This window comes from Sinohyriopsis cumingii, chromosome 17 (assembly GCF_028554795.1).
Source record: "Sinohyriopsis cumingii isolate HCF-2022 chromosome 17, ASM2855479v2, whole genome shotgun sequence".
In the NCBI taxonomy this organism is placed as follows: domain Eukaryota; kingdom Metazoa; phylum Mollusca; class Bivalvia; order Unionida; family Unionidae; genus Sinohyriopsis; species Sinohyriopsis cumingii.
Genome location: NC_142977.1, coordinates 22844481 through 22870682, shown reverse-complemented (window position 1 = coordinate 22870682; position 26202 = coordinate 22844481). Strand labels below are relative to the sequence as shown.

Here is a 26202-nt window from a genome sequence, read left to right as displayed (position 1 = left end):
AAGTAGCCTTGTTGATTAGACAGCCTAATTACTTACTCCCTTTTTGCGCAAAAATTTGACATTGATTTTTATTATATTGTACTCATAGAGAAGACAGGCATGGAAACAGATCAAACCAAAGGAAAAGGTGTGAAAGGTTCCAAAAGGTATTCTTTTCCATCGATGGATAATCGAGTTTATGAACATGGTTAGAACTCTCTCTCTCTCTCTCTCTCTCTCTCTCTCTCTCCTCTGTTCGTTCTGGACTGAATGTTGCGAGTGTACACAAGCTGTAGCCAGGGTACACATCGTTGTTTTCAGCAGAGTGGTTTGCTTTATAACCATCCATTCCGGCAACACTTTAAACTGTTGACCATGTAGGGGATTGTGTTTCTCTTTTCCCATTGGCGTTGGATAATATCACTCATGTGTTTACAGAGGAAGTACCGCTTATGAACTGAGTTAGAAAAGATGGAAATTTGGGATTTTTCATTTACGGTATTCTAAATAATCCGATACCGCATTAGGCGTGAATAATTTACGTTTTGTTTCTCTGAAATCATTTCTGCAAGAACTATCACGGGTCGTAAGATCACTATCTTGATGCTCAATGTATTTTTAGCCCGTAGCGGTCCAACTCGGTGTTGTGTCCCCAAACTTCAATTTTCTAGCCTCGTGTAAACTGCATGGCTCGTGTGTGAATGTGCCCATCTGTCACGAAGTAACACGTTGTTCGTCATATTCAAGTGCACAACTTATACTTTCTGTAGCCTTTTTCGTCTGGTCCATTTTTTTAACAGTAAATGCCTGATTCGTTTTATGGCAGTTTCCTGTCTCTAACAGATGTTTCATAGTACACGCTTTTGAGGGAACGTTCATACGGTGTCTCATAGAATCAAGAGATGTTGGTTCGTATTCAAAACTTTGCTTTTATCTAACAGATGGTTCGTATTCAAAACTTTGCTTTTATCTAACAGAGAGAAACATTTCGGCAGCTTTAATTTGCTTAGGCGAAATATTATCTATTTAGCTGAGCTCTCTGTTATTTTTGAAAGCCACCTTTGAACATATATTGTATTGCCGCTGCTTTCTTTGGAATTTTTCCTTTCTTTCTGTTTCTGAAAAACGCTTTAGATGAATCTCTCCCTCTGGTAAATCGCTAGTTGAGGTCTGATTTGTAGCACTTTGACAGCCTGGTCAGGTTGGTCTTCATTCAGGAAATTTATTGTTTGTTTGTTGTTGTTTGTTTTTTTGTTTGATTGTTTTTGTTTTGCTTTGTGATTTTTGTTTTTCTTGTTGTTATTTTTGTTTTGAATTTTTTTCTGGGACGCGGATTTAATGTCTAAAAAGATCTGATCAAAACTATTTCCAACCATCTGCATAATCGACGAGCGATTTCAAAGGTGCCACATTTGACATGGCCGCTAGTTTTATCGCATCTTCAAAAGTAGTTCCCTAATTTCGTCGAACGCTTTAGATTATATATTAGCAAACTTAGTGGTTTGTGTGCGCATGACAGCTCCCAACGACCAACGGAACAGATCCACTGAGAACTATATATTCACACTCTAGCATCCTTCGCAATCCATTGACATAGGAAGTCATGAGCTGGGAATCCAATAATTAAAAATTTAACATTTCTTTTTAAGTTCATTGAAGTATTAACCAATTAAAAAATTATGTTTAGTCATTATCAGTCCCCATAAGCGGATCAAACTTAAGTATGCAACGCGTTTTGTTCTCATCCATGCTTCAGTGAACATTAAAAAAATAAAAATGTTCAGTCCTTATAAGTAAACTTTACATCCATTAAAGACGAAAAAATTAAATTCCTCAATTGGACGGACCGTTCTAACCTTGTCCAACCGTGCATAATACAATAGCAATCAATATCCGTAGTATTCATGCTTCCAATCAGAACATCGCAACCAGTTCCATGACCATATGGCACAAATTGACCCTTGATCATGAAATCGTGATGTCAGCAGCCTTCATTAAACTATATGGTCCAAGTAACAAAAGTAATGAGGGAGACATACGCATATGGTTAATTGTAGCATTAATTTCGATTTTTTTTTTAGTACTTTTTCTCTTGTTTCTCACTGTCGAAATATAGGAGTGATGCCCATATTGCTCACTTTGTGTACAACATTCAGTATTACAGAAAAGAGGTTTCATTCCTTGACGTTTGCAATACAGTCTGTAGATTCATGAAAATCACAAATATGTCTATTTAACAAGACCTACATTTCTAGAGCGAAAAAGAGTCGCCGTTTTTTATGGACTTCCTCAATTAACTAAGTGATCAAAACACTCACAAACTTAAATCAATTCGGGTTGAAAAACCTGGTAACTATTCTCTTTTTAAGAGGGTAAGCTGGGAGAGGGATAATTGTCATTTCTATGAATGAAAAACAAATTAAAACAAAACGTAGCAGTTGTTGCTGATGTTATTTCGTTCGTAAATTTACTCGATATATGCTAAATCAAAGGTCCGTATAAAATTTAAACCTATAAATTTTTGATCGATGGCATCAATGGAAATGTCCATGTGTGTATATGTAACCCAGCGTGTGTGTGTGTGTGTGTGTGTGTGTGTGTGAGAGAGAGAGAGAGAGAGAGTACAATGTTGCACATTCATAACTAGCATGACGACTTACTTTGAAACATCTTGTCTGCATCTCATTAGTTCAATTCAACCAGCTCATGTTCTACTGTTCTGCTGTAGCGGGTCTATTGATAACAAATTTCCTTGGAGAAACATGCTGGCCATCTCTTTAAATCCCAATAATGAGTTCTAATTTCATGAGATTAATCGACCCCATCCCTCAGATTGTACACACCGATTTAGGAACAGTTTCTCTGGTTTTAAAGCTGAACATTCTAAATTCCTAATTATCGAAATCTACAATAAGTTATTTATTTCAACTGGAATTACAACTGAAGAGAATGCTTACTTTATTCAATTTCCAATTTCATTCAAAACATAAATCTACCACTAAAGCCCTACATCGATATCTTGTCTAATCAAGAGAAGAAACCAGCAGTACCGCCCTAATAATCAAATAATTTTTACCCTAATATGTGTATGAATACACGGCCGGACCTGGGTTCAAACCCGGAACCTCCCCAACTCCAGACGAGTGCTTCACCAACATAGCCATCTAAACCCAAACGACCAGACCCACCCGTTACAATAAAATTTGGCATGTGGAAACACGTCGCATTATAGCATGCAAGAGTTATACCATGTACAGTATTCGAATTTTTGTACAAAAAGAAAGTGCATCCAAATACATCAGCAATAAAACAACAAAATGGTCAACACGACAAGCGTGATAAGTTGACTTAAGTGTACACAAAGACCTATAGCAGTTTAATACATGACATTACTGAGCCAGTGAAAACCAAATAAAAAATGAAAACCTATGAAGTTGATTAAAACTGCATCTAAAACAACTGAAACGCAAATATAATGTACAAGACTACATGTTACTCTGTGTTTTTGAACAAGATGAAAGGTAATTATGATCACAAATATATTCAAGTGAGTTTTAAATTTCATCAAACATTTATTCAAAGAAGGTATAGCAGTCATTCGCAAAACTAAACAATCAATAATGCAGTTTTCTTAGACACTTTTTTCCAATAAACAATTTCAACCCATCCATAAACTTTGAATCAAGAAGAGTTTCCAAACAAATATATCCAAATGAATTGCTATGCGATGCGTATTTATGCCATCGGGATGAAATAAACGCCAGAGAATCTTGCACATGTGTAAATAAACGGATCGTGAAAATACAATTGCTCCTCTTGAACGACATCGTTGCATGCCGCCCCCGAAAAGTCAGATACGCTCTTCCTTTACACGTGGTTGTATGCAATAAGATTTCCTCGTTTTTTGTTTTCAGTGAATATATATTAACCTGTTGAACCGATATTAGTATAGTAGGACGAAATAGGTGTAATCGGAATTCGCTTGTTGGACAAGGAATGCGTACTAAAGGTGTCTATGTGTTTGGATATTAGGCCGCCATCTTGGTCCATATTTGTTTTCACAAGATGAATATCTATGTTTGTAACAATGTAGGATTTAAGTGGCAGGAAATGTGGGTTTCTCTGCAAACTAAATGGAATGCCGTTTTATGATTTTGGTTCCTAAATACGTGGAAATAAAGATACATTGACGTAATTTCGTTGTGCCAGAGAGAGAGAGAGAGATGAGTAGGTATGTCTGTTTGTAACTTATTCCTGCTATTTTGGCAATAAATGTTTGTCTTAACTGAAAATATATTTTTAAAAATATTTTCATAGTTTTTTTTTCCTTCTTTCTTTCTTCTTTTGTTTTCTTTTGACAAAATGAGTCTGGCGGTTTGTAACATTGTTAGATGTTTCTGACGGGAGATGCTAGTTCCTCAGCACTCTAACTGAAAACCGTATTCTCATGCTTGATAAATATAAGAACATAAAAGTACATCAATATATCAATGTGGTTTTTTAATGAGAGAGAGAGATAAGTATGTATGCTTGTAACATGTTAGTTTGAAGGGAAATATAATAGGCTGGAGTTTGTCGGTCCTCTAACAGAAATATAGATTTATCGTGTGTGGGGTTCTCTAGCTTATAACAGGATTATGTAAAGCTAACACTGAATGAAACCTCTGAAGTTCTGCGAATTACTGGGACAATATAAGGTAACATTAGACGGATGTTTTGCAGGATTATGGGGAAATGGGAATTAACATTAGGCAGCTGGTTTTGAAGGATTATGGGGAAATGGGAATTTACATCAACAGCATCATCATCATCATCTTCATCATCATTTTATTCTGTATGTGTGTAAGAGATAAAGAGAAAAGAAATATAGGGAGGGAAAAGGTTAGCTGGAAATGTATTTGGTTGTAGTTTGCACTGGAAATGTAATACAAAATTGTTCATGAGGGGTTGGGGCTGGTCACCGTATGTTGGTTCTGTTTTGTCAACAAATGTGAGTTCGTCTGCACTGAAAGTGTAATTGTTAAAGATGATTCATAGGTTTCCTTTTCTTTTTCACAGGATAGATCTGTCTATTTGTAACACGTTGGTTCTATATTGGCAAGAAGTCTGAATTTGTCTGAGCTGGAAATGTAATCGTAAAATCTGGCTCAAATGCTGTTTTTTTTTTTTCTTCTTTTTCTTTCATATTTCTTCACAGTATGAGCGTTTATTTGGAATATGTTATATTAGGCAAGAAATGTGAGGGGAGCTTTTATACATGACATGTCATCTTAAAATTTGTTTCAAAGGCTTTTTATCTGTTTTGTTTATTGTTTGTTATTTTGGTTTGCTCTGTTTTCGTTTAGGATTTTTTGTTTTGTTTTGCTTTGGTTTTCACGGGATAGGTATTTCTATTTGTACCGTCTTGGTTCCTTTTCGGCAAGAAATGTAGTTTGTCTGCATTTGAAATTAATCATAGTTTATTTTTCTACAGGATGAGACTGGCTGTTTGTAACAGTGTTAGAAGTGTTTGCAGGGAAATGTTAGTTTGTCTGCGCTTTAACTGAAATGCCGTATTTTGGAGCCTTACTCAACAGACCATTATTATTATTATTATTATTTTTATTATTACTGTTATTGTTATTATCTAATGTGTCAGAGGTACGTGGGCAACTGGATTCCAGTCGCGCGCGCGTGTGTGTGTGTGTGTGTGTGTGTGTGTGTGTGTAAGAGAAAAAGAGACTATGTTTGAGAATCTTATTCTTACTTCTAAAAAATAAATCAAGACAACCCTTTTTAATGTCATTTTTTCATGTTGAATAAAAATAAATGTGAAATATCAAGATTGGATTACAAAAACTCCAACAGGAATTTCCTTTGTATGAGGAAATGGTCATAAATTGGACACAAATAATCTGCAGGTAAATAAAATTCAATTATCCGATCTTTTTGTAAAATAACACAAGAGTGTATCGATTAGATATAGCAATTCAATGCTAAAAATCAATATAATGGTCTGAAATGGCAACTTACCACTAGTTTGTAGAGTCTGACATCAAACTTTCAATTCATCCATTTATCACAAATTTGATAAGCCAGGATCTTGTTTATTTTTAATTTTTATTTTTTTATTTTTTACAAAATTGTTTTATTTAGATTTTTGTAAAATGACACCAGCTAACTAGAGGTGTTGTGTTAAATTGCTTTCGTCTCCGGTGACGATCAAAAATCGTCTGAAGTATATATATTTGGTTGTGAAGGTCTTGAGAAACATATTAACTAATGAGATCGCTATATTTTTGACAAAGTATTTTCCGAAACCTGTATTTTACTCTAGATTCAGTAATTGTAGTGTGTGTGTGTGTGTGTGTGTGTGTGTGTGTGTGTGTGTGAGAGAGAGAGGTTGAAATTAAATATGGAGACTACTATTACAATTGACAGATGACTAGAAGATCATGACATGTTTGTTTCTCTGTGTGTTTGTGTGAATATAATAACAAAAAGAACAAATCAAGAAATACAGATTTACACTCAGTGGTATATTTTCCTTGTGAAATGCCAAGAATGCATCCCACAAACATTCACATTCGAAACTAATACATAGTGGGCTCAGACCACAATAATTTTTATATATGGTCTCTAAATTTCTTTCTTTTGCTGAACTTTCACTGTCTCAAAATCCAAATAAATAATATATTAATCTAAAATACCTTCAAAAAGATGAAACCATATTGAAGGTCTTGTTATAGGTTATGTAACCAAAGTATAGTGCAATGGGGTCAAAGGTTTTACTTCCGGATTAGCATCAATGGCTCATTACTCGCTGTTCGCTGTCGCAGAAATACACTCAGACAACCATACCATAATACTCAGATTCTAAAGAATAAACAGTTACCTATACACCAATAATCAATAATGCTTAAATCTAACTTTGTATCGCTACCAAAATTAGCTAGGAAAAATGCTGTACTAATAAAATGGGAATACATTTATGAGTACTGAACCGAAAGTGATAATTGTGATCCGAGTCCTATGTCATTTTTACCGGAGTCAGAAGATCAGGTATTCCCTTTAACAGGTATTGATATATGACGAGTTCACACTTGACATTTCCTTGAAATGTTCTGTCAAGTAAGTCGATGCACATGCAGTTTCCGTACTCTGTTCTAAGATAGTTTCCATGCGCGTCATCTGCAAAAATGTCAGTGGAAATAGTGAATGCTCACATATGTCTTTATACCATATTTTCAAGATTTTCTCTTCTGAGCTGCGTGTCAACGTTCCTTATAGATACTCGTCCAGTCTCCTAGTTTATTTATTATTGAATATATGTCGTATTGCCTATGGCTAGGATGACTTTTTTGATATCCATAACAATGTTCTTTGGTCACATACATTATTCTTTTATCCTAGTGGCAAACGCAACAGGAGAGTGAATGCTGTTTTTGTTCGTGACATCATGGCTGTATCATTTTCTTCTTGTTCGCTTGTGGTCAACAACTGTTGTTCTGGTTGAAAAACATCAGTATCTTTGCATACATTCATGTGTTTGTCCTAAATAGTGTTTCGTATTCCTTGCTTCTTCTCCACCGAGTGTCCATGACTGCTGCTGATCTTTATAGAAAACATCATCCAGAGTATTGCCAAATATTGTATGGCTTTGTGTAATGTATACTGAAGTTTCTCGCCAAGTTGGCCTGATTTTATACGATGCAGATGCTATTTGTTGTTGCCTTTTCATTGCGTAAAATCAAATCACCAACAAAGCATATACTCTGAATAATTGTCTCACGAAATTCAAATGCTACTATTGATTCTAACTATCCTGTAATTTCAAAGAGTGTTAAGTAATACATCCAGTAATTTTGATAGGACAAGCACGATTCCAAGTTTTCTTTACTAAACCCATCTATTTTACTGTCAGCCCATCGCGTTTTTTATTTTATTTTTTTTGCAGAAAGCCTGCTTATATTTCATTTATCACAAATTTAAGATGTGCATTACGCAACGCTGGTAGCAGACATGTGTTAGGTCAGTGGATTGCAGTTGTCAAAAGGACTTAATGTTAAGTAATGCAGTTTATTCAGACGTTTGTTACAAAGATAAGTATTATTTTATATATAGAAATTAATTCGTTCAAAGAAAAACGGGCGGATACATTATTGTTAAAATACAAGTACAACGGTAATTTACTGTAAATATGACGCCACTTTTTAAATTTTAAATTGGTTTTTCAAGTTTTATTTTAAACTTTTTAAGTGGGTCCGTTCTTTCTATCTTCACTATTTTAATGCTGTTCAATTTACTCTCTTTGTAAATTTGATATCGCTTAGATCATCAATATCATCTAGATACTTTCATGTAGAAATGTTGTTGTTTTTGGGCAGGAATTCCTTTTCATATGTTGTGTTTTGGGCTGGAATTCCTTTTCATATGATGAAAATACTTGAATTTAAACTATTAAAGAAACGAAAGAGATTTCAGCGATCCATTTTTATATAGTGAGCGTTAAGTCATTCGTGTCATGTTTGTAAGCATTACGTATCGTATTAGAAACATAACAGTCATGACAATTTGGGTGGGTTTTTCAATAATAAAGTTTCTAAAAACAATAAAACAAAACAGAATGATTAAAATGATTCTTCCTGTACTACAATAGACCAATGTATGATCTTAGTTAACATACACAAGAGATAAAATCCCTGGAAAATATAATACTGAGATAATGGAGTATACCAGAGGAATATTAAGCAATGTTGAACAAACTACAACTACAATCATGCTATTTATTTCTATGCGTTATCGTTTCTTTAATTTAGTTTGAAATCTATTTTACATTTCTCTTCTAAGAAAAAATTGTGTTTGGTTTATCTTCAGTATCAGAGTCTGAGAAAACATCACTGTCTGGTATTTTTTGCATGCCAACAGAAGAATGTAATGATAGCAATGGTCCAAAAGGCGAAAATACTGCAAAAGGTGATACAGTCCCAAATGACGAAATCCTGGCAGAATACTGTCCCAGCTGTGTATGTGGGGGGGGGGGGGGGTATTTGACAGAATGACACGGTATAGCTCTGCACTAAAGTGTATTTGGTGTACAATATCTGAACTCAATCAATAAAGTTTAATATTTTGAGAGGTATTTGGGGGATAAAAATCATTATGCTTCCTTAAAATTCAAGGTCTAACGAAACCCCAAGTCAATAATGTTTGCAAGAAGTGCGTGTGATGATTAAGATTTCACAATGAAAATTCTGAGCCTAAATTTGAAAAGTACTTGGCAAGATTTCCATATCCACATTTTAGCAATAGTCTCCAGACGACTGATTACAGTGGACAAAATTCAACGTTCAACTTATTTTGATGACCAAATTTAATGTTCATCTTTTCGCATTAAGTAAATTCAACATCTAGATTACTTTTATAACAAAGAAATGAAACCAAAGTTCGCTGATATGAGACTCTGGCAAACGGATAATTATTGTCGCAAATGACGTCCTCCATGTTTCAGAAAATTTCTTTATACCTTTTACTTTACCTCACTTAATAATTTTACTATATTCCAGATCGTGCTTGAAATTATTCTGACGAATCGTGCATTTTTACATTTGAACTTTGTGGTTCCCAGTAGATCATTTCGTAGTGAGTCTGGTTTCTAATGCAAGATCGTGGGTCTCATACCCGTTCAAGGAAACCTTGGCACGCTGCCTCAGTGTGTCGTTGGGAAAAACAAAACACGTTTAGCTCCCATTTCCTTGTCATGATATAACGAGTAATATTTTAAAGTGCTTTATAAAAGCCACTCGACTAACCAACCAGCATTTTAATTAAGATTTTCAGACATGAGTGAGAAATGTTACTCTAAAACTTAAGCAAAGTCATAAGTGCAGCTTCCTTTCTTCCTATCAAAATATATTGCTTAAATTGCTTAAAATTTTTTAATGGTTTATATTTACATAACCTTCTTTTGATGTCACCAAAGCATTGAGTTATTGGCTTTAGTCGATGGTATAAATCCGCTGATTGTTTATATTTTGTGAATGCGGAATGTTTTGTTTGTTTCTATAATGGACATGATATTGTTTCTCGCAAAATACTATGGAATGTTTGGACAGACATGGTGAGACAATGTAATGTTTTGTTACAGTTAGATCTATCATAAAGAGATTTCTTTGAAAGCTCTGTATGAGAAGCGAATTTCATGTACGGTGGAAATAATTAATAAAATGTGTGTGTCACAAAAAGAAATTTCAGAAGGAAATTCATAAAGAGATAAATGCTGCGGCCATAAATGAGATCAATAAATGTTGAAAATTAAATTTTTATCCTCTGGTATAAATAGACAAAATAACATAGCTGTTTCTAAATACAATATACAAATATTCCACTTAATATTTTAGAAGACTCCCCGTGTATGTTGTTAAGACACTAGTTGGTAATATCCTAAGTGATGTAAATTTGAGACGAAAATTGATAAGCAGGCTCAGTACGCTAAAATAAAAGATTACAATGATTTCTACCACAACGAATAGTGATATATTTCTCCTTTATATCTAGCGGAGTCTGTAATTTCGAAAATTACCTTAAAAATGGACCATCACTGTTACTTTTCCCAAGATAACATACATTATTGTTGTCATTACCGTGAATGAAGTGAAATAATAACTGATCCTTCTATGCAAATATCAACAATGTTTAAATGATGTTTTCTTCTGTTACATTTATCAAAATAATGATTAAATTTTATACGGTTCGCCTGTCATAACACCGTATTCATGCAATATCTATAAAGTGTTTTACCTGCCCACCACCCGGTTTGCAAACATTACCGTAACTCAGTATATAGTTGTCATTATCTCATCCAGATTTTGAGTATAGTGTGAGAACTGAAGTATACTATATGTGAAATGATCAAGCCCAAAAGTATACATTTCTTCGTACACTCTCCAATATGTTTAAATTTTCAACACATGTTCATACGGACACGAAAGTCAAATTAAGGCACGAAAGAATGTGTATTGAAATCACCTTTGTTCCCAAAGCAAAGTCGCACTAGCTCGATATGAATATGAAAATCCCAAAAGCCTAAATTAAGAATCTCTTGGAGAAAGTTCTCCTGTTATTATATATTCTCTATACAGGGGAGACGGGCTGCCAAACAACTCTATCAAAAGGTAAAGAGAGAAAATTATCGGCCAGTCTATCTGATCTATCCGTTGACGCCAAAATTGATGAACAAGGTAAATACAATCTCTCTCTCTCTCTCTCTCTCTCTCATACACACACACACATACACGCACACACACATAAATCACCAACTTCATGAATGATTATTAACAGGTATTGCGATGGGGTTTGTCAGAATATTTAAGTATTTAGAATGCTGGTGAAAGATCATGGTTGCTGGATAGTACCGCGAACTTTCTACTAGTATCTTGTTTGAACGAGGTACCTTGTTTAAGTCACATATATGCATTAAGCAAACATATCTTATTTAAACAAAGTATTATCTTTTCTAACCGAAATAATATATTATTTTAACAACATAATATATCCTCTACCTTCCGTGATTCGTGCCCTTATGTTCATTTTACAGTATTGCGTGAAACTATTAAAATCGCCATAGAAAGGGTTCAACTACATCTACTTAATGTATTCATCGTTGAAAAATGTTTATCAACTCTTCGAATTCTTTGCCAGCTACCCTTTTTCCAAGCGTTTCAAAATGTTTATATTTTCTCGAAGTGTGTTCATGGTTCGTGCCGCTGAAATAAATGCCACGCTTAGTCATTACGTTTGGAATATGAGGTTAAGGCAAGGTGTATAAATTCATCGTTTATGATGCTTTAGTATAATTATTTGCATCTGTAAGAGTGTGGTAAATATGATATTAATTAAACTGGATATTTTGATTGTGTTTTTTATGATTTGGATGTTAGTAAGTATGTATGTCTTATTTCGGCGAATATTTCTTAGTCACTGCTGTCAGTCTCACTGTCAATGAAAGGTATTGACCACGTTGAGGTCGGGATTATAAGCCAAGCGCGTGAGATTACATGGCGCACGAATCAAGGACGGGCACAAAGTTAGGACGGTCGACGATATTGTTCAAACAAAATATTTCTTTTTACAAGAATATATCTTGTTTAAAAACAAGCTATTATGTCGTTTAAAAAAATAAAGCATTATGTTTGATAAAGAAGATAATCTCAAAAAATATTTTCCATTCCTGATGTAATGCCGGATTTTCGTAAAAGATTATTTGGATATGTCTTTGATACCAGTAGTATTAATAGTTACCCTCACTTGGTCTGAGAATGCTGTTTGCAAACGCTTAAAAGAAGACAATTCTGCCATCTGCAGATAAGAGGAGAGTCATGTACCTAACATAGGTATTGGCTCCTATGCAATTATTTCTAACTTAGCGAGGGTATGTCTATATCATGAACAAGTCGATGCAATCGAATATTCCTGAAAATGAAAAATGGATGAACTTTTCAGTGGAAGATATTTGGTCAGAAGTTCGTTAAGGTATTAAGCAGTTCAAGGATGTACTCACCTACTAAAGTTCCATAGATAGCTACCTAACGATCCAGATATATTGAATTGAGCAGAAATACAGACGGACAAAGAAACAGAAATAGCTGACTGTTTGCATATATACATTCATAATAATATACATTCGTACATACTAGCGTTCGCATTTGTCTACTTAAGTACGTATGCATACATAAATGCAGAAATAAATACATATACGAACGGTTTAGATACCCTGGAAACAATCGTAGCAAAAGCAGTATCAACATTAGTAGTACTAGGTTTGGTTTGATTTGAAGACAAGTAATGCAGCAGATTAATCTTATAATGGCTATTACACATACGGTCATTATTGTCAACAGTTTGTTGCTATCTTTATTGGCTGCACAATTAGAAAGAGGTCCAAATAATATATTGTTTCAGGCTTACCGATCTACCTGCCTGCATATATATCTACTAAACATTACTTGTAAACAGGGCTTCACCTTTCGCGATCTTTATTGATTATTTTTTAATAGATTTTGCTTAGAAACGCAGTGCAATTTAGGATGCAAGAAAACACAAATTCCTTTTCAAAATGAGTATGTGTTTTATATCTCTACTTTCGTTGTAACCGCTCAGGTGGCCTAGTGTTTCGAGCGTCCCCCTTGGATGAGGGAGTTCGTGGGTTCGATCCCCGGCCGAGTCATACTAAATACTTACAAAAATGGTATTAACAGCTGCCTCGCTTGGCGCTCAGCATTAAGAAGTTAGTGTTAGGAATGGTCGACCAGGTGTCAGGATAATGTGACTGTGGGACATCATGCTATATGTCTACGGCATGATGTCATAGTGCTAGACATCACTATCAACTGCCACATTGCAGACATCGTAGAGATATGACTGAAAAATTGTTAAAGCTACGCTAAAAATTCAAGTCCCAAACACGCACACACACATACTATCGCGGTATATTGTGATAGGCCATAACCTTACTTCCGTTACTTATTTTCCTGTAAGCTAATTTCCATCCACATCGATTCGAGGAGAGTGATCATATTTGATACGACATCTGAGGACGATGGGCCAATAATACTGAAAGTTTGTGATCCTGGATAAGCATACAAAAGAAAATTTAGTCTAACATATAAAAGAAAAGTTTGGTTTACACCTGTAAGCTTGTCGAGTTCATTCTGCTATACAATTTGTACGCTAGCATGAAATTGTAAAAGTTGGGTCTTATCATTTGATATAATAGTGAAAAGGTTTCAGTGTCTATTAGTTTTACTATATCTTCGTAATTAGTTAGCGGAACCACGTAAGAGTTCTATCAGCCTGCTTTATTCTGGTTTATCTCATGATTTCGTTCCTATTGTGACAAATTCTTAATTTTTGCATCCAGTGACTTATTCAGCATTTCTTTTCTAGGATGTTTCTCTTGGTCTAGGTTTCTATTTGAAACTGACAGCTTTCCGCTGCCATGTTTTGCACCATGTCTGCCATCCATGCATGATTTTTCAATTGTCTTAAACTCACAGTCGCATACTCAAAGTGTCTGTTAGAACTTCAAAACAAACTGAGCAGGTACGAATGCCTCCACTTGGCGACTGCGATGCTTAAAGCACAAAGATAACATTTGTGCACTCTAGCATAATCTAGATTTATCTATTCTAGACATAATTATCAAACTTCATGAATGAATAAGTGTACGCTTTTATTTTTTATTATGAATCATGTATTACCCTGTTAATCACTGTTATGAAATTCACTAAGACTGGTAAAATAAATAATATTTGGATGTGGCTAAGAGTGAAGTATCGTAATGAAAGTGTTCCTTATGTATTAAACAATTAAATGCCCACTAAGTACTTTAGTGTACTGTTTTTAAAACAATAATGTATTTGTATGGTTCAACGGTACTTTATCAAAATGTTAGCTTTTCAGTGCGTTAAAAGATAACACAATTGCTAATAGTTTCAACTTTCAGCCCTTTCCTATAAAATACGTAAGTATCTCTATAAATGAAATATGAAAGGTGATGATTTTGAAAACGTTTTGAAAAGGATATATAAAATGAAGGTAAGCAGTGTAGTGTGCATGTCTGCTTGGCGCTGAGCAAAATTATGTGTTAAAAGTCGACAATATAATCAATATTTTGGTGAATAAAGGTGTTTATAACCTACGAAGATATGTAATCTAATACAACACATAAAAATGTCTTCGTATATGAGATGCATTATGAAACGTGTCTTACTTAAATATACTTAAAAAAATGTGTCCTAAACCCTTTTGATCGTACGAAGTATGACACAAAACTCCTATAGGATATTTACAAAAAGTTCACTATGCACAGCTTCAATTTCCAACCGTGTTCTTGGTTTTGTGACATTTTAACCAGCCTCCTGGATTACTCGTAGTTATTTTGTAAATTATCTATATAACAAAGATTTTAATTATCTTGTTTACACAGGGGATACTGACTGGCAGACAGTTCGAACCAAAGGCAAAGGTCGTAGAGTATCCAAACGATATTCATACCCATCGATTCGAGTTGATGAACAACGCAAAGGTGGTCTCTCACTCTCTTCTATATATGCACACACATACATACAAAAATGTGGCACATCATGGTCAAATAATAACTTAGGAATAATCTAAATATTGGAACATTTGATGATATATTATGGTGATGAACTTGCTTCGGCTTGATAATTTGAGCATGTTCTTTTGACAAAAGCAAAGGAAATAGTTTAGTTATTGAGTTACGGGTACATTCTCTATCCAAGAATATATTTGTCTATCACTATTTGTATAATTGCAATTATCAAATATCGAAATGTGTTATGAAAATCCTATAAATAAATCAGATTTAAATATGGAAAACAGGTTTGAAAACTCATTTTGCAGCTCTCCTAGACATACACCAGAAAAGCTTATGGTATGTACTATAGTCAATCGTCAGTCCGTTGTCTGTGGTTCGTCCGTCCATTAGCAAATGCTTGTTATCACTCCTCCTAAACAATTTGCATGATTGCCTTAAAACTTTATACACACATTCATCATATGATCTAGATGGCCATATATGAATTTAGTTCTTTACGGACATACAGCATAGCCGCCATAGCTGTCATCTTAAAAATGTTGTTATCGTTGGCCTTGAATTAATGGTCATTGCATGAGATTTCACTGTAAGATTTTTTGGTGATGCCTAGATGGTTGTAAATGGCTAACGTGCAACTCAGTCATCTTGAAAATCTTTTTATGGTTACTCCTCCGTATTGTATAGTATTGTCAACATCCGGTTTCACTGAAGGATTTCATATGATGTCTTGTTTTGTCGTAAATGAAAGTAGTGCCAATCTGAAGTCCAATATGTTTTATATAGGAGCCATCTTGAAGATTTTGCTATTGTTACACCATCTGAATAGATGTTCATATCAACACGGGTTGGTCACTACAAGACTTCTAATGATGTCTAGTTGGTCGTGAATAAAATAGTGCCGAGCTGACTTTCAATATAGCCGCCACAGCAGCCACCTCCAAAATCTTGTTATCGCCACTCCTCCCTAATGGATAAACATATCAATAGAAAGCTTTTCATTACAAGACATATACTAATGTATAGTTGCTTGGAAATGAAAATGGTGCCAATCCAAGGTCCAATAAGGCTGCTATAGCAACCATCTTCAAAATCTTGGTATCGTCAATCCTCCTGAATAGATGGAGATATCAACATGGAGCTTTCACTGCAAAGTTTCTTATTATGTCTAGTCAGCAGTGAATAAAATTGGTGCCTGTACAATGGTCAATATTGCCGCAACTTCAGTCATATTGAAAATGTTTGCACTGCTTCTCTTGAATCCATGGTCATGAATAAAAATAACGAAGATCTCATGTCCAATATAGCTGCCAATCATCTTGAAAATCATGTTATAGCCTCTCCTCTTCAATGGATCGTTAAATCAGCATGGTATTTTCACTGAATGACTTTTAAGCATAACTATGTAGCCAGGCAGCCAACTCAAAAATATCGCTATGCTACTCCTCCTGAATAGACGATCATACGAAAATGGAATTTTCATAAAAAAATTCTTTTTAATATCTAGTTGGTAGTAAATGAAAATGATGCCTATTTTATGTCCAATGTGGTCTACACTGCGGCCATACTAAAAAAGTATTATCGCTGCTCTGAATTGCTCTTGAAGGTAAGGTCGTTTCAGCGTGGACTTTTCGAGTTTTGCCTTAAATAAAAAGATAGTTCCGGTCGGAAGTCCAACATGGCTACACTAGATACCATCTTGAAAATATCGTTATAGCTACTTCTACTGAATGAAGAGTCATATCAACATTGTGTTTTAACTAAAAGACTTATGATAACGTCTAGGTGATCGTAAATAAAAATGATGCCCATCAGACATCCAGTATTGCCGCCAATGCATCATATCGTGAAAATTATGTTTTCACTACTCTCCTTTAATGGATGGTATTTATGACATGGTATTTTCACCAAAATACTTGTTTTCATGTCTATTTGTCCAAAATTAAAATAGTGCTAGGCTGACACCAAGCATGTATACCACAGCAGCTAATTTTAATATCTTCATATAGCGGGAAAATATCGGAAATGCTTTCAACACTCGATAGTTGAAGTCAAGAAATTGTTTCATCTTGAAATCCTGGAAATGCTTTTCGCACAATAGAACGTCAGTCCCTTTGAGGGACTCTTGTTATTGCATGGTGTGTGACAGAACGTTCATCCAGATATTGAAAAGGCGATAATGCGCAGCTTTAATTTCCAACTATATCCTTGGTTTCACGCGTTTTAAGTAGCCTTGTTGATTAACCAGCCTAATTACTTACTGTCTTTTTGTGCAAAAATTTGACATTGATTTTTAATATATTGTACTCATAGAGGAGACAGACATGGAAACAGTTCAAACCAAAGGAATAGGCCTGAAAGGTTCCAAAAGGTATTCTTTTCCATCGATGGATAATCGAGTTTATAAACATGGTTAGAACGCTCTCTCTCTCTCTCTCTCTCTCTCACACACACACACACACACACACACACTGCATTCAAAAATCACAAATTGCATGATCAAATTGTGTGAATCTAAATAATGGAGCTTCTTACCATCAGATATGTAATGCCAATGGTAGTTCTTTGGTATAAAACGCTAGAAATTCGCTCTTGACGATATGAAAGGAAACATTTTACTTATTGACTTATGAGCACATTCTTTATATAAGAATACGTTTTTGCTATTATTAGTTCATTTTATTTATCAATATAGTCATATCGCTACGATGTCTGCAGTGTGGCAGTTTATAGTGATGTCTAGCACTGGGGCATCATGCCGCAGACATGTAGCATGATGTCCCACTCAGTCACATTATCCTGACACCAGGCCAACCAGTCCTAATACTAACCTCTTAATGCTGAGCGCCAAGCGAGGCAGCTATTAGTACCATTTTTATACGTCTTTAATATGACTCGGCCGGGGATAGAACCCACGACCTCCCGCATCCCAGGCGGACGCTCTAACCACTAGACCACCGGAGCGGTCCTTTTTAGTTCTAGCAAGACAAGAACAGCTAGAATAACGGACTCCAATCGATGGCGTCAGTAGGTCAACACTGAAATGTTTGTTCCATCTACAATTTTTTGATTTTTCCAGGATATATATATATGTATTTCAATCCTGGATCTAAGATTTTATTGAACTGGCTGTTTGTTACAACTTGCATGAAGTTAAGTTCTAAAGCAATATTACAGTTGGCAATATTTAATACCTTAATAAACTCTTTTTAATAAATTTTTAAATGCGTTTTATTTATATGTGACACCTTTACATAAGAATGATAGCTAAGACCTTGGGGGTGAGAAAGCAAATAAATGACAGGTAAATGTGATTTTGGTACCCTGTGTAGAATTTGCATAGAGTTTGCGATTTTGTATTTTGTTCTGTTTTAGTTTGGGTAATTGTCTTTTGTAGCTTTGTGTCTTTGAAAGAGAAATCCGTAGATTTCGAAAGCATTTGGGCTGGTTTCGCATCCACCAATATATCAAATAAAATATTTGTAAAAATTCCAAACGGAAGAGTACATTACCATAACTGCAATGCAGACATACCGATGATGCAGCTGAACAGTATATATCTAGGCATAACCCCGGTTTCGTGCATTGGTCTTTTCAGACGATTTCATAATACACCAAAGTGCCTCATTCATTCTCCTAAAAGTATACATTAGAAAAGTTAAAAAAAAATGTGTGAATGAAAAGCGGATATGTAATAAAGACAAAACTGCATAAGTGCTTTTTTCCGAGTCGGGGAAAAAACTCGTTTGATACGCATTTTGTTCCGAGTGGGGGAAAGAACTCGTTTGATACTGTGTATGAACATTCATCAGAGTCTGACGGCCTCGATATTCCTACGCCGTATCAAACATGTTCTTTCCGCCTACTCGGAACAACACATCTGTAGAGTTTTATCTGTTTATCGATACAATGCAATTATGTTTTGCGCTTCTCAAGGAACCTAATTAGATTTTAAATAACTCTCATTGATCTGTTTATGAATGTCATTGTATGGAGTCTATGGGTGTGGTGTACATCTGTGTTATCTTATGTTTTCTCACATTGACAAACACTGCATTTTGCTCAAAATATTTCGCATTATCCTCAACAAATTCCTAAATGAGGGAGTAGCTTATTGTGTGTATTTTACAGGCTGAAAAATTTGTACGTAATAACAAGTTGCCACTCATTTCTGATCGTTCTTTTCTAGATCCAGACCTATCCTTACATATGTCCAGTTCCATTGACAGCTGTACCAAGCAGGTAGCAAGGATCTCCATCGCTCAAGCACCTCCACTTCCAAGACGAAAAACGTTTCACGTATTTTTCTCGTATCGACATTGTATACATGAAAGAGAATGGGTACGAGGAATCATTAAGAGATTGGAGTCTTCGCATCTCAATTATAAATGTTGTATTGATGACAGAGATTTCATGCCAGGACAAAGTATCGTTGATAACATTGAACAGGCAATTAAGGAATCGTTGCGTGTTGCTGTAGTACTGACTCCAGAATACATGAAAAGTTTTTGGTGCAAGTACGAGGCAACTGTCATGCGCGTACCAGGATGCAAAGCTAATATCATTCCATTGATACTGAAAATGTGTACAATACCTAATTCTCTCAATGGATTAACTTATATTACTGTGTCTGAAGAAAACGATGAATGGTGGGAGAGTTTTCTGAAGGCATTGAAAGGAAATATTCCCTACCTTCCAGCATCGAAATCAGAGCACATTTTCGTGTTCCATGACGTTGATTCTGAAGAAGATATGAAACGAGTCGAAAAATTAAAGGCTGCACTGGAGTTGTCTGACTCTAGTTTTAGATGTATATCGAGTGGAGAGGATTTCGTGTGCGGCAAATCAATCAAAGACAATTTGCATGAATGTGCAGAAAACGCTGTGATAACGGTATTTGCATTATCTAGCAAAATCCCAAAAGAAAAGTGGTTAAAACACTGGCAAGATTTAAATCGGAAAGGAATCAAACTCTTCCCTCTGAAGTTTGACAAGTTTGATTTGCCAGAAGAATTTAAGAACATAGTCATCTTCGATGCCACACAAGATCAGGAAATTTGGGTCTCTAAATTGATCAGTAAAATTCGTGCATTGATCCAATAGTAGTATTTTACATCAGATTAACTCTTGATACCGTTGGTCAAGTTTTGTTATTAGGTCACTTTCCGTGCGTTATTAGCTACAGGGTCATTTATCCTTTTGTGGACGTGTCCTGGTGAGGTCAGCGCTTTTCTAATAAAAGCAAAGTCATTGACTTCGAGTCCTTTCTTCTTAAAGTAGTCAGTGTGTTATATGTTTCCCCTTTCGGTGACGTTGGTTACGTTTTGCGTTTGCGTCAGTGTTTCAAGCACATTTGGCTGATGGTGGATGCCTAATCGAAAATGTTATATATATATATATATATATATATATATATATATATATATATATATATATATATATATATATATATATATATAGCCTGTGATTTATTTGATTATTTGTCACTAATAATTACTAGACATTTGTAAAAGGTTGATAAATTTAAGGTTATGCGGAGTCCTGTTTTTGTTAATGTATTTATTTATTTTTAATTTTACTTCTGTATCATGATGTCGCTACCATAAATAACTTTATTCCTGGGGTACAAATCATCTCCTTCTTGATCAAGACTTGAAAGGTAACTGTCGCTTTAATTCATCTTCAAACCAAATGTTGAAGGTCTTTGAGATTTCTTCAATATATCGTTTCATTTGCATCTTTCATTTGCAAGTTAAAAACAGTGAAGTAAATATCGCGAACGCGTCCTTCTGATGTTCTGGAAGTTTAAATTATGTTCTGGTAAATCGCCTGATTTAGAAGATATTTTATTTATTTATTTTATTTCAATTTTGAGTAATGCATCACTGAAATCAATCAACTCTTTTCATAAATTTCATTTTAAACAGGCAGCAATGTAATATGATAAGTATTATACAGCTGATCACAATAATTTTTTCAATAAATTAGTTGAGAAATGCACTAATTTTGTCAGAAATGCATTCTAGTTCACCTTCTGTATATTTGTAACTTGGGACATATTGACAATTTACCCAAATACAAATAGGCGACCTGCCATGTACCACCTTCGTGTCCTAACTAAAAGTCAAATTGAATACAAGGAATCGTACAATATGTAAACCATTTGACCATTTTATAATCTCGCTTCACATCAACTGAACATCTTTTGGTGATGTGTCGTATACAACAGTTAGTATCTCGCTCAAAGGTTAAGGTCATAAGAAAGTTCAATAGGATTTAAGCATTTTCTTACCAATTCTTAAACGTGTCTCTTAACCCAATACTGAATGTTGCATTGTCCGTCGACCAACCATATATATGTTCTTCAACAGAGAAGATGGCGATTCAATGTCCACGGAATGCTTCCAGACCAAAATTACTCCAGACCTTTCTTGCAATATAAATTTGTTGCAAGGCTGAATAATTTAAGTGTGTGTGTGTGTGTGTGTGTGTGTGTGTGTGATTCGGAGTTTTAACGAAGATTTAAACAACAAATTTTAGTCATATTGCTACGATGTCTGCAATGTGGCAGTTTATAGTGATGTCTAGCACTGGGACATCATGCCACCGACATCTTGTCCCATCAGGTCACGTTATCCTGACACCAGGCCGATCAGTCCTAACACTAGCCTTTTAATACTGAGCGCAAAGCGAGGCAGCTGTTTGTACCGTGTTTATAAGGCTTTGATATGACCCAGCCTGGATTCGGACCCGCAGCCACCCTTTGTAGATCTCAATGTTTAATGGATTACACTACTCTATACTTCTAACATTTGTTTTCCTTCACTAAATGAGATATCAAGGTAAGGCAATCATTCTTACGTGATCGAGCTGGTTGTTGCGGATTCAGAATCACGAGACTTTGTTAAGTGCAGCCTAATTACATGTTTCCCTATTTGTTCTGAAAAAGCAGAAAACAGTTTTAGATTGCAAATGTATAATTTTCTGGTTTAGACTCTTCCATGGTTCTCAGGCACACGATTAGACACAATAAACCGTGCACTAACCGTACAAACTCAAGTAAAAACTGAATTACACGTATATAAATTTAACCTGTAAACTCCCAGGGTCCTAACTAATATGCAAGACTTGAAATCTGAAATCGAATGTTGTATTATACTTGACACATTTAGAAAACTGAGCAAACAAGACTGGTAGGGTGTATTTCGAGTATGGTCTGGACGCTGTCAACCAGGGGTTATACAGCAGTCCATATGATGCAGCTGCAATTATGACGTTTTATGATACAACCATTAAATAACCATAAGATGAAATGAGGTATATTGTTGTCATGTTTACTGTGCTAAACACACAAAATATGGCCTATTTTAAACCGAACAATACTTTTTCAGTTTACAGAGGGTGAATAGGGATGCTGATAGTCGTGCGATTTAATTAGATGTGTAGAGGTTTGTCTTTTCAAACTTAAGATGTTTATATACACGTACGTTTAATCTTAAACATGACTTAACCGGAGGAACAAAAGTTACGCCAGAAATTTAGGTATATTAAAATCGAAGCGCTATACAAAGAGAATAGCTTTGTCATTTTATGAGTTAATGATACTTAAATATATAATAAAATACTCCAAAAACAAGGAAAACGACAAAGGAGTAACAATTAAGCACAAATGATGTAAATTGTCACAAATAAACGTTCTGAGGAGTCAATGTTGCTTATATGATACGTGAAGAAGTTCATAGTCCAGAACAATCTCGAAACCACTACTTTGAACTTTTTGAACCAGACTGAATTAACAAAACACTGAATCATTAGACAGGATTGATAGCGTGGAGCATACGTTTAGTGATATGTAATTGCAGGGTTTTGGCAACAGAATTCACTGACATTTAAGAGAGAAGACATTTTTTGATTGTAATCAATTTATATATATATGAATTATTTGATTTTAGCTTTGAATATTTCATACAGAACAGACTACTAAAGCTACTAAGTAATAGACGAAACTGATTAACTGCGGTTTATATACTTGTGGAACATTTGCATGGAAAAGATAAATAATAAAATCAACATGTCGGGTAAAAGAAACAATATCGCAGTAGTAGTAGAAGTAAAATCCATGTTGTAGAGGTAAAAATAAAAAAAGACATGAAGCAGGTGCAAGAGGTGGGGCAGCAGGAGGAGGAACTTTAAATGCATGAAAATATATATTCTAATTAATTGATTTTATAGGTCAGAATCAGGTAATGATAAGCTATAAATCATGAATAAACAATTATTCTTGTAATATGGCAGAAGTTTTAGAAAGTTCTCATGTTAGCTAATGATAGATTGCATTAAAAATTACATCAAACAGTTATTCCTTTTTAATTTGATTCTTACAAATCTATTTTAGTTTCGTCTTTTGCATGAACCTAACACAAAAGTCTGTTTCCCTGGGTAGTTTGTATATCCATGGTGGAACGGCTTAACCCCATGCATCAGTAACACCTACCCGAATAATAATAATGATAATAATAATAATCTGAAGTATTGATACATATACCCACGTTTTCTAACTTATGTCTAGTTCATCCCTTGGAAAGTATCATCACCCCACAAGTTCTGCTCCCAGGAACGGATCAAATATCTAAACTTGCTGCATGCATCTACACGCCAACCCTTCATCGCAATAGCCTCGGGTGTGAGCGATGTAGTAAAGCGATAGTATGCGCGTGTGTACATGCAATATTTCTTAGTCCCCGCCTTTATTTCGAAAAACGTTGGAATAATAATAATAAATAACTCGAAAATATAAAAATCGCAGGATCTCTCCGTATTTAATGAATTTGGCATGCATGCTAAAATACAAAAATGACGTTAAAATCCGAATTTTTAAAGGAATAACTTTGAGTCTGCAAGAGACGAAGCTTGGGTATATATTATGCAAGCATAAAGTCGTTTTGCTGCCTGTAAATACTTGCTAATTATTTGTTATTATTTTTTTTTAATTTGGAACTTTTTTTTACTCGATGATGATAAGTATTTACCTCCGTCTACCCCTCAGATATTTATTTCCTAGAATGCGTGCAACGAAGGAACGTGTTTCTAGGATCTCAATTTGACAGTCTATAATGGATTAATATGGCGGCATATACGATGCGCTTTCACAGACTAACTATAACGTACTGTGCAAAGAACTTTTAAAATTTACTTTCACACAAAAATACACACCTGCACTAACTTCAAACATTTTCACACAAGTTATAGGCGATCTATCAATACCTATCTATAGAATAGTAGGTATTAAAAAGAAATCATAAACAGAAATGGTAAGCAGCCTAACATGATGGGATGCTCACCATCGTCTTTAGCTATTCTGGAACGATGTATTAGTTAATATATTTAGTACACGAATTTTTTTGTGCATAGTAATGTGATCTTTCAACAACAACACACACAATTTAATACAAAATAGAAATTATTTGTTTAAAAATTACGTTTGCAGATAATGTACTTTGTTGGTTTATTCGGAGAAACTGCCTCTTTTGTTACACTAGTCTGGTTCCCTGCTCTATATGCTCGCTGTGTATAGCGGATTGCAATGCAGGGAGCACAACAGGCAGATAACCAGACTATTGTTACACTGTCTTTTTGTGAAATGTTATTCATGTCATCCTTTGTTGCATTAGTCTGCCTCTGTGTCGTAAACAAGAGTAAATGGCAGCTATTGGCTATTACGTTTGCTTCGTTTATTTATGTAATACTTTGTTGATGATATTGATATTTTTTTAAAGTGTATTAAAATTCATACACAACGGTGGATCCTGAAATATGGTTTTGAGGAACGTAAACACGTCAGCAACGAGTGTGTGGTACGGAAGCCCACATAGTAAGCGACGCCCATAGAAGCTCGTACATTTTAAACGTTTCCAAGGCATAATTTTGAACTGCAAAGACAACGCAGTCCCGAAAACGTTACGGTTCCGATAGTTTCGCTCTTATTGTGGTTGGGGGTGGGGTAGCCTCGATATATAATGCCAGTTTGATGGGAAACAAAGAAATAGTCTTTTTTCAATCTCTCTCTCTCTCTCTCTCTCTCTCTCTCTCTCACACACACACACACACACACAATTCATCCATACACACATACAAATGAACACCAACATTACCAACTGACACGCACTAGCATACCCTCGTTTATTCCCAATGTATGTTTTGTCGCTTATGCACTTTAGGTAATAACTTCGAATTCATTCTTAACCATCCTGATGTCATAAAAATCCATCAATCAGTTTCAATAATTTTCAAACGTCATTTCACTCAGACCTATTAGAAAACAAAGACACACATATATTTTAAACAATCCACTCTACGGTGCTCATAGGCACCATTTTTAAAATGCATTTTCCTTGTAATTTTATGTTAACATACCTATTGATAGAGGAGAAAAAAAAATCACACATATGCGTGTGTGTGAGTTCTCTGTGTGTGTGTGTGTGTGTGTGTGTGTGTGTGTGTGTGATAGATGTGTGTGTGTGTGTGTGTGATAGAGCCTTGAAACTGCAACGGTAACGCTCTCGCTTTGTACATATGAGATCCCAGAATTGATACTGGGCTCCGACAAATGCTAAGATAGTTGTCTCCCATAAAACAATGATCGCATTAGCCAACATCTGATGCAATTAAAGTTTTTTTATATCGGAAGAAGTGCAATCGATGCAGTAGAAATGCATGTTCTTACTCTATCCCTCCATCCCCCAACACGTCTATGGTGACCACAAGCACGTATGTTTACATAGCATGCGACTGTTTGTTCATAGCTGTGGATATACCGACTAAGATCCAAAAGTGTGATCTTATTTTTTTTCTTCACCCAAATTACATTATTCAGGTTAACGTTCCAATCGAATTCCGACAGTGTAAGTTTCTTTTCTTCTTCTTCTTTTCTCTCTCTCTCTCTCTCACACACACACACACACACACACACACATAAATGAAGCTATTAAAACATGAGGGATAGACTCCGGAAAATGCTTTGAAAATGGCAGGCACCTATATTTTTGGGGCTTTAATGACTATTTCCGTATAGATTTCCATTAAATATTTATTTTAGGACCACATGCTGACTAAAAGTAAGAATCTTTTTA

General features: G+C 35.0%; 1 protein-coding gene across 4 annotated transcripts in view; it reads left to right on the top strand.

Moving 5' to 3' along the window:
• LOC149777926 (uncharacterized) overlaps positions 1 to 21073 on the top strand; it is a 53274-nt gene extending 32201 nt beyond the window's left edge. For 2 of the 4 annotated variants that reach the window (XM_089939040.1, XM_089939039.1), the window contains 5 exons: positions 89 to 187; positions 11100 to 11198; positions 14945 to 15043; positions 17387 to 17485; positions 19263 to 21073. In XM_089939040.1, coding sequence (XP_089795166.1) covers positions 89 to 187; positions 11100 to 11198; positions 14945 to 15043; positions 17387 to 17485; positions 19263 to 20176 — 1310 coding nt within the window. In that variant the 3' untranslated portion in view covers positions 20177 to 21073. The remainder of the gene's footprint in view (positions 1 to 88; positions 188 to 11099; positions 11199 to 14944; positions 15044 to 17386; positions 17486 to 19262) is intronic. The other 2 variants (XM_089939042.1, XM_089939041.1) reach the window with 2 other exon arrangements.
• The last annotated feature ends 5129 nt before the right edge of the window (positions 21074 to 26202 follow it).